Below are 13291 nucleotides of genomic sequence, written 5' to 3'. Positions count from 1 at the left end.
GGCACCCCGTCGGTGAGCTGTTCTTAAACACAGGGGACAAGTGCACCGTCACCCTGTAGGGGCCATGGACTGAAGGCTCATCGGGTCCTTCTGTTCTGTCGCGTCCCGATGCGACGCTGGACAAGGGAGGCTAGTCGGAAACTGAACCAGATTCCTGACACAGAAGAAGGAGGTAGGCGGCTCAGCCGGCCCAGAGCGCATTCTGCTGAGAGCCGATCCTGGCAGGCGGATTGGACACGTGTCTACCGCCAGCCTGTCACTCAGGGGGCAGGAGGCGGGACTGCGGGGGGGGGGGGGGGAATCTGCCCAATTTGCGGCCACAATGGGCGGTGCCAGGATTACCCTCCAATCACAACGTGAAGGGCCGAAGGCTGTCCTATCACGGCGCGGAAGCGAAGTGGCTCGGTAATGTCCAATCAGGATCGGGGGAGTTATCTTCGGAGCACCATCCAATCAGATCGCAGGGACTGAAGGATCGCCCAATTAGGGCACGGGACCTGTACACCACCCAATCAGGCCCGAGCGAGAGCCCGGTGGGTGTGGCTCTCAGCCGGGGCGGCTGGCGCAGTAGGATCCTGCGCTGCCACGGTTGCGGGTGTGCGCGGCGTAGGAGGACGCCCCGAGGGTGCGGAGCGGGGGCCCCCGAGATGGTGAGTGCGTGGGCCGGAGGGACGGATGGGACCAGCCGGAACTAGGTGGAAGCGTCCGCGGCGGGGTGTCCCCCTCCTTAGGGTTGGCACCTGGGTCCTGGGCGGATGGAACTGGGAAGGAAGGCTGGGGGAGGGGGGAGGCCTGGGATTCGGGAGCGTGTGCGACGACCTGACTAAGCAGGAGTTTGCTCCTCGGTGGGGGACAGGTAGAGACTGTCTGGGTGAGTTGTCTCATAAAGGAAACTGTTTGCAGCCGTAAAGAGGCCGCAGGGAATAGCTTCCGAATCCGCGACTCCCCAGAGGCGGGGGGGGGGGGGTCTTTTATGGAGGGTGACGATGAATATTTAGAAAGGGGAGCTCTGTTGGGGGCAGTCTAGGCGGGCGTGAGGTCGCTCGGACCGAGCTGGAAGACGTGCCCAGAAAGCACGCGTGCAGTGTGACGGTCACGGAGCCACAGCTGCTCCCGGGGGCTGAGACTTGGACGTTAGAATCCAGCGGAGGTAAGTGTGGGACGTGGGGCCGGGGCTGAGCGCGCGCTGAGGGAGCAGGTGCACGCGCATGGAGTCCTGGGCTGCGATCTCGGGTAAGAAATGCAGGGTTTTCTCACTTTGGAAACGGCGCGGAGAGTTTCACGGGTTTGGCTGTTTCCTGGCCTGGTGCAGACTGTCAGTCTTTGCTTCCACGCTGTTCCCTTCAAGTCGTAAATGGCTGAGATTGCTTTTCTGTTTTTCCATTTCTTTGTGATTCTAACCCGGACCAGGAAGTTCTGCAAGGGGTGTACTGGGCAAATAGAGCCGGAGAGGCGTAGATCACGGAATGGAGCGGGGGTCCTAAAACGATTGCTTTTCTGGGCACCCCCTAAACCCGCTGAACTTAAGGGGGACCCAAGGTGTACCTGTCACCCAACCAACCTGAGTTCTCTGCTTGGTGAGTCAGAAACTGCTCCACACTGAGCAGTCCCAGGAAGAAAACTTTATTAGCAGCAGATACGGAGATCAGTAGATCACAGGAAATAACTTCCAAAGCCCTGACTCCCCGGAGGGAGGGTGGATGGGCTCTTCTGGTTTAGGGCTGGGATGGATATTTCCATGGGGAAGCCTCCTCGTCCTGTGTGGGGTGGAAGAAGGGGTGCTGCGGGTGGGCCTTAGGGCAGCAGGCCTGTCCCCAGGGACTAAGTCATGTACAGGAGGCTGTGCTCCTCCCCCAGTGGAGACTTCAGTGTGATAATGAGGTAAAGGTAATTGGTGGTCATTCCAGAGGTCCCTCCAGGTCCCTCTGCACAGACAGGAATCCCGGGGCTCCTCAAACTGGTCGGGGAGTTTGGGGCCCTGGAGGTCTGGTGAGGGCAGTGGGTCTGCTCCAGGGGCGGGTTCCTGTCATTTGCCTGAGTTAAAAGGACAGCTGGAAAGGACAGCTTAGAGAAACGTGGGGCAAAGTTCTGTGAGTACAAGCTCATCAGCGTGAGGTCTAGCTGGTGACAGACTTGGGAGATGACCTCAAATCTGCGCCTGGCTGAGGACAGTTTATTACAATCAGTTCCAACAGGGACCAGCTCCCATCTCAGGGACCCTCCAGTGAAAGAGAACGAGGCTTGGCTGTTCTGCAGGAGGGGGATGGGCAGGAAGGCCCAGTGTCAGGATCCCACCCTTGTGGTGGAGGAAGGCCTCATTGGCTCAGGTCCCCAGGGCCTTGTTCCTCAGCTCAGTGGATGTTCAGAGTGTGGGCCACCTGCAGTTCAGGGATCTGTGGGGAGGACAGCAGCCTGGGTAAAGTTTGGGTAGGAAAGGGGTGGTTGTGGACAGTTGGTCAAACCAGGTTCAAAGGAAAAATACGAATTGAGTAAGGAGAGACACGTATTGACGACAATGTTTGCAAAGGTGGGGGAGGGGATTGTTGCACTAGGGGCAGGGGCCTTGCAGGGGACAGGGGCTGCTGCTGCCGGCAGTGTGGCTTTGTCTCCAGGGTAAATGCCTCGTAAGTCCTTCTACGCTGGGGGGACATTGCATATTGTAGCTCGTGAATAAGTTACACATCAGCAGGAAACGAGGAGCGGAGTGTGAACCATATGTCGCTTCTGGGTCCCGTCACTTGCGACTTCATGGCGTCCAGCTCGAGTGTGTGACACGGGGTCTCCTGGACGTCACACGTTGGTTTATCTGATTCCTCCAGGGCTGAGCATTTCTCACGTGTGGGTTTCCTCTTCTGTGGAAGCATTTCCAGCGTGTTGTGACCTGTAACTCACATGTCTTCTTCCTGATCTTCTGTTTCCTTCACGTCCTGGGGACATTCAGGCTGTTTCATTTCAGCATGTTGTGTTTTCTCCACGTCAGGGTGTATCCTTTCTCTGGGTTGTCTGCGTAGATGGACCCTTCATGTTGTTAGTAGACTTGAACTTCCCCATCTCTTCCTGTGTAGATGATCGTCTTGTTCCGTGAGAAAACTACATCACGCAGGTCATAATCACACATGCTGGAACTCTCTCTCCATGTGTTCCTCTTGTTTCCGCGACAGATAAATCCACAACACCCAGTTATTGTCTGTGAAGCTGATGATTCCTTTTCCTCCACAGATGTCTAGTCTTTCCTGGCCCTGTGTGTCCTAGTGTCTCCATCTTGGCCACTGGCCTTGGGCACCTGCCTGGTAGACATCCACTTGCTGAAACCAGGGGCGCATGATGTCTCCCCTTAACGATATATTATGGGAATCGATAGCAAATGGGAGATACTTGTTGTGGGAGATAAGGGCATCCCCACATGTGTCATCCAGTCCAAGATCAGGAATGTGATCCCATCTATTATTTCCACAAGCCCATAGTTAATCCCATGGAGTGGGGTATACTCTGGGTTTTAAGGAGTGATTTTCCTTACACATTCATGGAGAATTGGTCAAGGTGATAGTTGAGTCATGCATTTGGGGAGTCCTTCCCATTTTCCAGCTGTTCAAATAATCCTGTGTCCCTGGGGTCTTATTATTTTCCCGACAGAGTAACAAGCATGGAGATTCTCTATCATGAGCTGTTGTGGAAATTTCTCTAAATTTCACCTCAAGTTGTCTAGCATTGGTATTCAGAATTTTAAGAAAAACAGTTTTAATTTTTAATGACTTTAGGTCATGACAAAGGAAGATTCAAAACCTTAGTTTGGAGATCTATGGCCAGGTATTTGAGGAACCAGAAGAATTCAGGATCTAATCTGGTTTATAAGAAATACTATCAAATTCCAATATCTCCAAAGAGGTGGTTTTGAAACATAATTATTTTCTCTCTGAATTCACTCCTGTTTCCAAAGATAGCCAAATCAAGACTGATGGTTTGTGAAACAAGTTCAGTTTTAACAGTCATTGCCTAGTTACTTACAAAAGCTCAGGAAGAACAGTGATTGGCCAAATAGGTTTTTCAAGAAGCTTGCTTTGCTCAAAATTGTTATCAGGAATCTCTGGATTGAACTTTTATAGCCCCTTGAGGCCAGAAGACAAGCCAAATATTTGTCACCAGACTTGTCTGCAAGACCTGTAGATTTATGTGATTTCTTCTTCTCAAGGTCCCCAAACCATCCTGAGGTTTCTGGCACCTGCCAGGAGTTGACTTTACTCACCTGGTAAGGCTGCTGGGAACTCTGTCAGCAAGGCATCAGGCCAGTATTTCCAGAGGGGTTGATTGGCTCCACAAAGTCCACCTTAATTCCTTCAAGCTGTCTGGTTATTTCTGGGTCTTTGCAGGTCTGTCTCAAATCCGACATTCCTATCAAATCTTTGGTGAAATAACCAATGTGTCCAATGGTGTCCTGTTACAAGGAGAATACATTCTCATTGAACTTATGCAAAAGGAGGGAGGGAGTCAGCACTCAGATGTGTAGGAATGTGTTTGCTTGTAGATCAAGATGGCAGCTGCATACATGGGAACTAAGGAGTTAAGGGGGGAATCTGACAGAAGCAAGGCTGCCAAGACTCAGCCAGCATCAGGAAAGGGTCCCAGCTGAGTCCTTCACATGTGTGGATTCACCATGGCCGAGCTGCCATTGCCATATTTGCCACTTGTTGGGAATAGACCTTGGGAACAGAGTGGAGAGGAAAGGAAAGGGGTCATTCACCCATACAGGCCCGAATGGTCTGACCTTGTTCACCCTCAGACCCATAGACCATACCAGGGACCCCTTGGATAGAGAACTTTGGCTGCCTGGTGAGGAGTATGGTTACACCTGCCAAAGGGAAAAAAGAAAGGAGAAGGAGTCAAGGATCCCCCCTGAAGGGCAAGAGGGGAAATCCCTCATCCTGTTGGGCAAGGGGTGCCCCATAGATGCCCCCTGGGACTTGGGATCCTCACCAAGGAGGAACCTCAGGTGGAGGTTGTCAGCTGCCCAGAGAACACTTAGAGTCAGTCCACCAAGGGAAACTCCCAGAAAATTCCTAGAAAATCCCAGGAGAGGCCCAGTATAGCAGAGGGTCCCTGTGAAGGCCATCAAATGTGGGGCGACCCGATCGAGGGAGGCCCGCAGCTCAGGGGGTGAGAGAATTCCCCCAAGGCAGAACAGAGGAGATGGGAGTTTACTGAATACCCTGCGAGGGAGCAGCGGGCAGGAAGGCAAAGAAGAGATCATCTGCCGGGAGGCGGTGCTGGGGGCTACAGTTATGGGGTCACGAGGGAGCATGGGAACCTTTGGAATGCTCCCTGTGTGGGACCTGTGCCCGGTTGTAAGTATGCAGGGGTTAGTTAGGGCCTGTGGCCATTTCGAGGCAGGTCACTCAGGAGCCCGTGTGCATTCAGCTGTGTGCTCACTGTGCCCTTTGCTGTGTATCTTTCCATCACTCAGGCCTGTTGCCTAAAAACGGTCCATACACTGTGATTCTTCCCCCAGTGTTAACGTAAGCGGTGGCTGTGTCCCCATCAATCCCTCAGGGACTCTTCTTCTGGTGCCCTTTTCCTTGAATTCTGGGCCCTGGGTTAAATGTTTGAGCGGCCCTGCTGACTTCCACGTTTCTTAAGGCCCCAGACTCGTCTTACACATTAGGTGTGCCAGGCGCCCGGACCCTGGCCTGTGTCCGTGCCCAGAGCCCAACTAAGCTGGGGAAAGGGTCGTGTCTGCCTGTCGGAAGAGAGGGGACTCCACCAGGCTTCTTGACTTGTTCCTTCCAGGGCGAGAGCTCCTCACATCAAGCAGCACTGGAATCTAAGTGTCCATACCATCCTGACATTCTGGTTCCAGTTCTTGGAGCTGATGACACATAATTGTCTTTGAGCAAGCCAAACGTGTGTCCTCCGGTCTGTGTGTTGTCCGAGTGAATATTTCAGTTTTCGGTCTGTACAGTACTGGTCTGCTCAGATCTGTCTCAGTGTAAATATCCCAGTAAATTGGGTGTATGTAAGTCCATGTCAGCTGTTGTCCTCACCCTCTGTTGTGACTCAGGGGTCCTAGGAATGGAGTGCAGCTCCCCGCCTGTCACCCTTCATCCTCCCACACACATGGGTGATGATGGAGCTTTGCAGCAATAGAGTGTGTGGTATGTTTCAGGCCTCTGTGGTCTTTGAGGATGTGGCTGTGAAGTTCACCCCGGAAGAGTGGGCTTTGCTGGATCGTGGTCAGAGGAAGCTTTACAGAGATGTGATGCTGGAGACCTGCAGGAACCTGTCCTCCGTGGGTAAGGATGGCTCCATACCTTCACTGGTCTTTTCAGGAGGAGGAAGAAAAGCTCAATATTTGCAAATCACATGAGACTGTACATAGAATATCCTTAGGACTTTACCAAATACTACTAGAACTAATACATGGATTTAGTAACGTTGCAGAACACAAATTAATATTCCAAAATCTGTTCCATTTCTATATTTACTACCAGAAGAGCAGAGAAATTAAGAAAACAAACCCATATTCAGTTACTTCAAAAACTACAGGATACTGTCTTAAAAGTAACCAAGGAAGTTGAAAGATTTGTACTCTGGCAGGTATAAAACATTTAATGAAAGACATTGAAGATGAGACAATAAAGGGAATGCTACACCTTTGTCATGGATAGTATGGACCAATTGTTTTGCAAATGCCTATACTATGAAAAGTGCTCTATATGTTCAGTGCAATCCCTATCAATATATTGATAGTATTTTTCAAAGAACTATAGCAAGAAATTCTAAATTCTGTGTGGAACAGAAAAGATTCCAAATAACCAAAGCAGTTTTGAGAAGGCATACCAAAGCTGAATAAAACAGTCCCAGATTTCAAACTATACTCAACAAAACAGTATAGTACTGGCACAAATCCAGACACCAACATCAAGGCAACAGAATAGAGAGTCCAGAAATGAACCCATGTTTATATGGTTAAAGAGTCTCTAAAGAAGGAGCAGAGAATATACAATGGGGAAAAGACTGTCTCTTCAATAAGTGGTGTTGGGAAAATGAGGCAGCTACTTGTAAGGAGGTGAAACTGGGCCAGCTTCATACCCCTTACCTGAAAGGAAACTCAATATGGATTAAACACCTCGGTGTAGGACTTGAACCCATACACAGCTTAAGACAAAACAGAGGTGCTAAACTCATGGACATCAGCCTTAGCATTATTTTTGTGGACTCATCCCTTCAGGTAAGGGAAACAAAAGGAAAAATAAAAAATTGAAAGGGGAACATAACAGACATTTTCCCACAGAAAATAATAGAGATGGCCTCTTGGCACATGAAAAGCTGCTCAGTATCACTAATCCTCAGGGAAGTGCACATCGAAACCACAATGAGCTGTCCCCTCACAGCAGCCGGAATGGCTAGTGTCAAAAAGACAGGAAATACGAGTGTTGGTGAGGATGTGGAGAAAAGGAGACTCCTCGTCTGTGGGGTTTAAACAGGTGCAACCAGCTTGGCAAACAGTTTGGAATTTCCACAATAAAATGAAACACAACAGTACCATGTAGTCCATAATTCCGCTTCTGGGTAGTTCACCAAAGAAAAAAAGCCAGCACGATAAGACATGTGTACCCCCTGGTTCACCGGACTGTTACTTGCTGTACTCAACATAGGGAAGCAATGCAGGTGTCCTTCAACAGATGAATGGATAATGAAGATGTTGTATCTATATACAAGGGACTATCCCTCAGTAATACAAAAGGGACGAAATCGTGACGTTTGTGACAACATGGATGGACCTAGAGAGTATTATACCAAGTAAATAAGTCCGACAGAGAGACCAACAAAACACGTTTCTTACATGTGGAATATGTGGAATCTAAATGACAAAATGAACAGACAACAGAAAATAGGAACAGACTTAAAACCGTAGACAACAAATTGGTGTTTGTGAGATTGGAATGGGATTGAGAGACAGGTGAAATCACGGAGGGGATTGAGAAGTACAGATTTGCACTTAATTGAATAAGTCATGGGAAGGAAAAGTAGAGCACAGGGAATATGGTCAATAATTTTGTAGTTTTGTATAGTGACAGCAATTACACTTCTTATGGTGAGCATTTTGTAATGTATGGAATCGTTGAATCCCCATGTTGCACACCTGACACGAATATATAGGTCAGGATGCTTCTACCAAAAAATGAGTGAGTGAATGAATGAATGAATGAATGAATAATAAAAAGTCCCACAATTATCAGTCATCATGACTGTGAAGACGAAAGTTAGGCCCATCTTCCAGATTGCTTGTTGCCCTTCAGATCCTCCCTTCTGCTGAACTCTTTTCAGGGTCAGGGCAGCAGCCACACACACACCATCTAATCTCCTAGCAGCAGCTGGGGCAGCGCAGACAGGCTCCACCGAGGGCCTATGTGCCTTCAGAACAGGCCAACCATCAGGTGGACCAGGTTCTGGAGAAGGGATTGGCGTTTGGACACATCCATTAGAAACGTGACTCAGTCTTTGTTTGAGTAGGGTGATGTCTGCCATTCACCTTTCCTCCCTGTTGTACTTTGCATCCACCGTAGCCCACATGGCCAGTCTTTCTGTCTTCCTGTAGAGGTAGGGTGTGGATGTGTGTATCTTGCCCAGTTCCTTCCTAACTGCCTCTTCTAATAAGTCTTATTGCCACATTAGTCTGCATCTTGTTTGAAGTATTTCTGAATGAATGGCTGCCAGTTCAGACACTTTCTCTATTATTGCCAAAGTCCCATGTCCCAAAGGTCCTCAGAAGTTTTTAGTCCCATGACCGTTCTTTGTGATGAAGTTCATTTACATTTCGGGATTAGTATGAATAGAAGCAGACATATGGTCTGTTTTTTAACCTTATGCATCAGGTCATTTCCACGAAATTCAACTAGGCTCCCAATTCTTTTTTTTTTTTAATTTTTTTGATGTTTTTATTTATTTTTGAGACAGAGAGAGACAGAGCATGAGCAGGGGAGAGGCAGAGAGAGAGGGAGACACAGAATCTGAAGCAGGCTCCAGGCTCCGAGCTGTCAGCACAGAGCCCGACATGGGCTCAAACTCATAGACTGTGAGACCATGACCTGAGCTGGTCAGATGCCTAACCGACTGAGCCACCCAGGTGCCCCCTAGGCTCCCAATTCTTATAGTTTTCTCCCAGTCAAGGTAAAATGAGTGGATCAAAGACTTAGCAGAATTCTTTGCAGAATAAGCCTCTGAGTGAAGAGAAAATACTAATGTTTACAAAAAATGATTCCTGTTCTGTGTTTGTAGAGAAGCAGAAATTTCACAGCAATGGAGATGTGACCCGAATGCAAGAAGGGCTTTTGAGGTGAGTGACACTTATAAGGGAGTAAGGGAGGATGTTGACAATTGTGAGACTGACCTGAAATTAGAGAACAGCTGTAAACCTAGTGCAACAATCGTGTAGTCAAAATTTTCACAAGAAATTTTTATAAATTTATTCTAGGTATTGATCATGTGAAAAAACATTGCGTTGGAAAAAATGGTCAGAGAAAACTGTATGTACGAATCCCAAAATGTTATGACTCTGTTTGAGTTGTCAGCCAGAGATTATGGCATAAGCATGATGGGTTTTAGGCTTTTACCATTTTGTAACCATGCAGACAGTGCCACAAACATCACTATTCATTGACAGTGGCCACTATATAGTGCAATAATGATTAACAAACATCAAGAGATCATTAATTAATAAAGAGATAGTTTCTAATCATCATTTCCTAACCATGTACCTTCCTATTTTGAACAGAAGTCCTTTGGTGGAGAGTGTCTGTGAACGTATTGAAGGAGATCAATGTGGAGAAACCCTGAACCCAATTACAAGTCTTACTGTGCATGAGGGGTGTCCTACTGGAGGCAAATCCTGTGAATGCACTAAGTGTAGAGAAGCCTTTGCAGATGGTTCCTTCCTAGAGAAGCCGCAAAGACCTCACCCACGACTCAAACCTAGTCCTGGTGAGGAGTGTGGGCAGGCTTGCAGCTCTGTTACGAGCCTCAACACTCATGTGGACGCAGACCTTGTAGAGAAATCCTGTGAAGGTCAGGTCACCGGGAGAGCATCAGAGACATATGCGAAGAGTCTCCGCAGTAAAAAGTCTATAGAGTGCAAGAAATGTGGAAAAACTTTCACTTGCACAGCTTCCTTTAAACGTCATGTGCAAGGTCACTGTGGACAGAGAGTCCATGTGTGTGACACGTGTGGGAAAACCTTTGTATATCACTGCTACCTTACACGTCATGTGAGAATTCACACTGGGGTGAGACCCTATGAATGTCAGGAGTGTGGGAGAGCCTTCGGGTATAAGTCAAGCCTGCAAAACCATGTCAGGACCCACGCTCGGGAGAAACCCTATAAATATCAGCCGGGTGGGAAAGCCTTCCCTGGTCAGCATTCCTTTCGAATACCTGAGAGAAAGCACACAGGGTATGCACCCTTTGAATGTAAGGAGTGTGGCAAAACTTTCAAGAAACGTCTACATTTTGAATGTCACATGACCACACACAATGTAGTGAAACCCTATGAATGTCTGGAGTGTGGCAGAGCCTTTAGGCATCACTCAGACCTGCGAGTTCATATGAGGACACACACTGGGGAAAGACCCTATGAATGTAAGGGATGTGGGAAATCCTTCCGGAAGTATCATCATATTAAACGTCACATGGTTATTCACAGTATAGTGAAACCCTATGAATGTAAGGAATGTGACAGGGGCTTTGGGGATCAAACACACCTGAGAATACATATGAGGACACACACTGGGGAAAGACCGTATGAATGTAAGCAGTGTGGGAAAGCCTTCAGATATCAGTGGAATCTGCGAGGACATGTGACAACACACACCAGGGAGAGACCCTATGAATGTCCGGAGTGTGGGAAAGCCTTCAGGTATAAGTCATGCCTACAAGAACATGTGACAACACACACAGGGGAGAAACCCTATGAATGTCAGGAGTGTGGGAAAGCCTTCAGGTATAAGTCGTGCCTGCGAGAACATATGAGGAGACACACTGGGGAGAGACCCAATAAATGTCAGCACTGTGGGAAAGCCTTCCTTCGTCACTACACCCTCGTACTACATATTATGAGAAGACACTCAGGGGATGGACACTTGGAATGTAAGGAGTGTGGGGAAACTTTCAGGAAGCATCGACCTTTTGAACGTCACATGACCACACACAATGTAGTGAAACCCTATGAATGCGAGGAGTGTGGCAAAACCTTCAGGTATCACAGAGACCTAAGGATACATGTGCGGACCCACACTGAGGAAAAACCCTTTAAATGTCAGCACTGTGGGAAAGCCTTCCCATCTCCTTCAAACCTGGGAGTACATATGAGGACACACTCTGGAGGGAGATCTTACGAATGTCAGCGGTGTGGGAATGCCTTTACCTCTCCTGCTAGCCTGCGAGCCCATATGAGGACACACGCTGGGGAGAGACCTTTTGAGTGTATCGAGTGTGGGAAAGCTTTCAATCAGCTGCAAATTTTTCAAAGTCATTTGAAAACACACAGCACCATTAAATCCTATGAATGTAAGAAGTGTGGGAAGGTGTACAAGTTCTCCTCGTCTCTTCGAGCGCATATGAAGAAACACCCTGGGGAGAGACCTTGACAGATCACCGCTTCCTTCAAGAACATGTGAGGCTGCACAGTGGACAGTAAGCCTCTGTATGCAAGGACTCTGCTAAGACCTTCCAGTGTCCCAAAGTCCTGGGCAGAACCTTATAAATGACTGCTGTGTGGGAAAGCCTTCAGTCGTCCCTCTTCCCTTCGAGGACCCATGTGAACTTAAGCACCATGGAAAAGCCTTCAGGTATCCTAGGAATCTGTGAGCACAGACACACTGTGGCATAGCATTTATTCTCCCTTAAATTCTTACTGAAAATGTGAGCCAGTACAATGGAGATGATCCTGAATGGACACAATTTTGGGAAAACTTCAGGTATAGAACTTCATGTATTTTGTTCATGAAAATTCAGGCGTGAGAGAAATCTTTTCATTGTTGTGAATATGGTTTTGAGTTTCCAGGTGCCTCTTCCTTGATTGGGATCCCAAGTGTATGAATTCCTAGTTCGTGTCACTGATGTTAACACTGATGGTTTTAAGTGGCCTTCTTTGTCTTCTACATCTGTGTGACCTAGATGTTGTTACCTCAGACTTGAAGTAATCACACGGTTATGTACCACATGTCTCTTTCCCATTACAATGTCTTTTGGACCCATAGGTGATAAAAATGTGTATGTTGCTGGTGTGTACATATAACTTTATATACTTTTACAAAGAAAATTTATTGAGTTATACATTCCAAAATGTTCTTGTTACATTATCATGATATGAGACTTGTATTTTTGAAAGTTCTTTTCTGTCCTCTGTTGTGAAACTGGAATATTCTCATTTTGTGTCTACTCTACTTTTCTGTCCTTATTATTGGGTGATATATTTTCATATCAATTCTGTCTTTTTATTCAGTTTTTTGAAAAATTTAAGAAATGTTTATTTTTGAGAGCAAGAGAGTACACACATGGGGGAGGGGCAGAGAGAGGGAGATATACAAGCAGGCGCCAGGTTCTGAGCTGTAAATGCAGAGCCCAGTGTGGGGCCCGAACCCATGAACTGTGAGATTGTGACCTGAGCTGAAGTCATATGCTTAACTGACTTGAGTCGACCGGGTGCCCATTCTTCTTCAATTTTTTTTTTTAATTTTTTTTTTCAACGTTTATTTTTGGGACAGAGAGAGACAGAGCATGAATGGGGGAGGGGCAGAGAGAGAGAGGGAGACACAGAATCAGAAACAGGCTCCAGGCTCCGAGCCATCAGCCCAGAGCCCGACGCGGGGCTCGAACTCACGGACCGCGAGATCGTGACCAGGCTGAAGTCGGACGCTCAACCGACTGCGCCACCCAGGCGCCCCTCTTCTTCAATTTTTAAAGTTGATACTGGTTTTGTGTTTCTGGGAGTCATTATTAGTGTCTTTGGTTGATTTTCTTCTAAATTATGACTTAGAAGAACATCCCTTTGAAAAGGGATTTCTTTGGTTGATTTTCTTCTAAATTATGACTTAGAAAAACATCCTTTTTTTTTTTTTCCCCCACGAGCAGTGATTGTGGTGGAAATACCACTGGGGTGCTTTCCTCTGGCCCCGAGGAGGTAAAGTGTGGAATGACCAGTACCCTTAATATCAGCCACATCAGCCAGCCAAAGTATGCCATCTGATAAATTCTGGACATAGGAGCCTCTTCATTTTTATCCTTATTAGAGATAAAAACA

The 13291-nt window shown here is 47.5% G+C and overlaps 1 protein-coding gene across 1 annotated transcript; it reads left to right on the top strand.

The window, feature by feature from the left end:
* The first annotated feature begins 577 nt into the window (after nucleotides 1-577).
* On the top strand, nucleotides 578-12475 carry LOC124524861 (zinc finger protein 77-like). Its single transcript, XM_047097287.1, has 4 exons — nucleotides 578-650; nucleotides 6158-6284; nucleotides 9274-9331; nucleotides 9770-12475. Exons 1-4 carry the CDS (start codon nucleotides 648-650, stop codon nucleotides 11634-11636), a joined length of 2055 nt encoding a protein of 684 aa, XP_046953243.1. The 5' UTR covers nucleotides 578-647; the 3' UTR covers nucleotides 11637-12475.
* The last annotated feature ends 816 nt before the right edge of the window (nucleotides 12476-13291 follow it).

The sequence above is a fragment of the Lynx rufus genome, unplaced genomic scaffold (genome assembly GCF_022079265.1).
Source record: "Lynx rufus isolate CCGP_SWC_20201006 ecotype Redwood Valley unplaced genomic scaffold, mLynRuf1.p SCAF_4, whole genome shotgun sequence".
NCBI lineage: Eukaryota > Metazoa > Chordata > Mammalia > Carnivora > Felidae > Lynx > Lynx rufus.
This window is presented reverse-complemented; position numbering and strand designations above follow the sequence as displayed.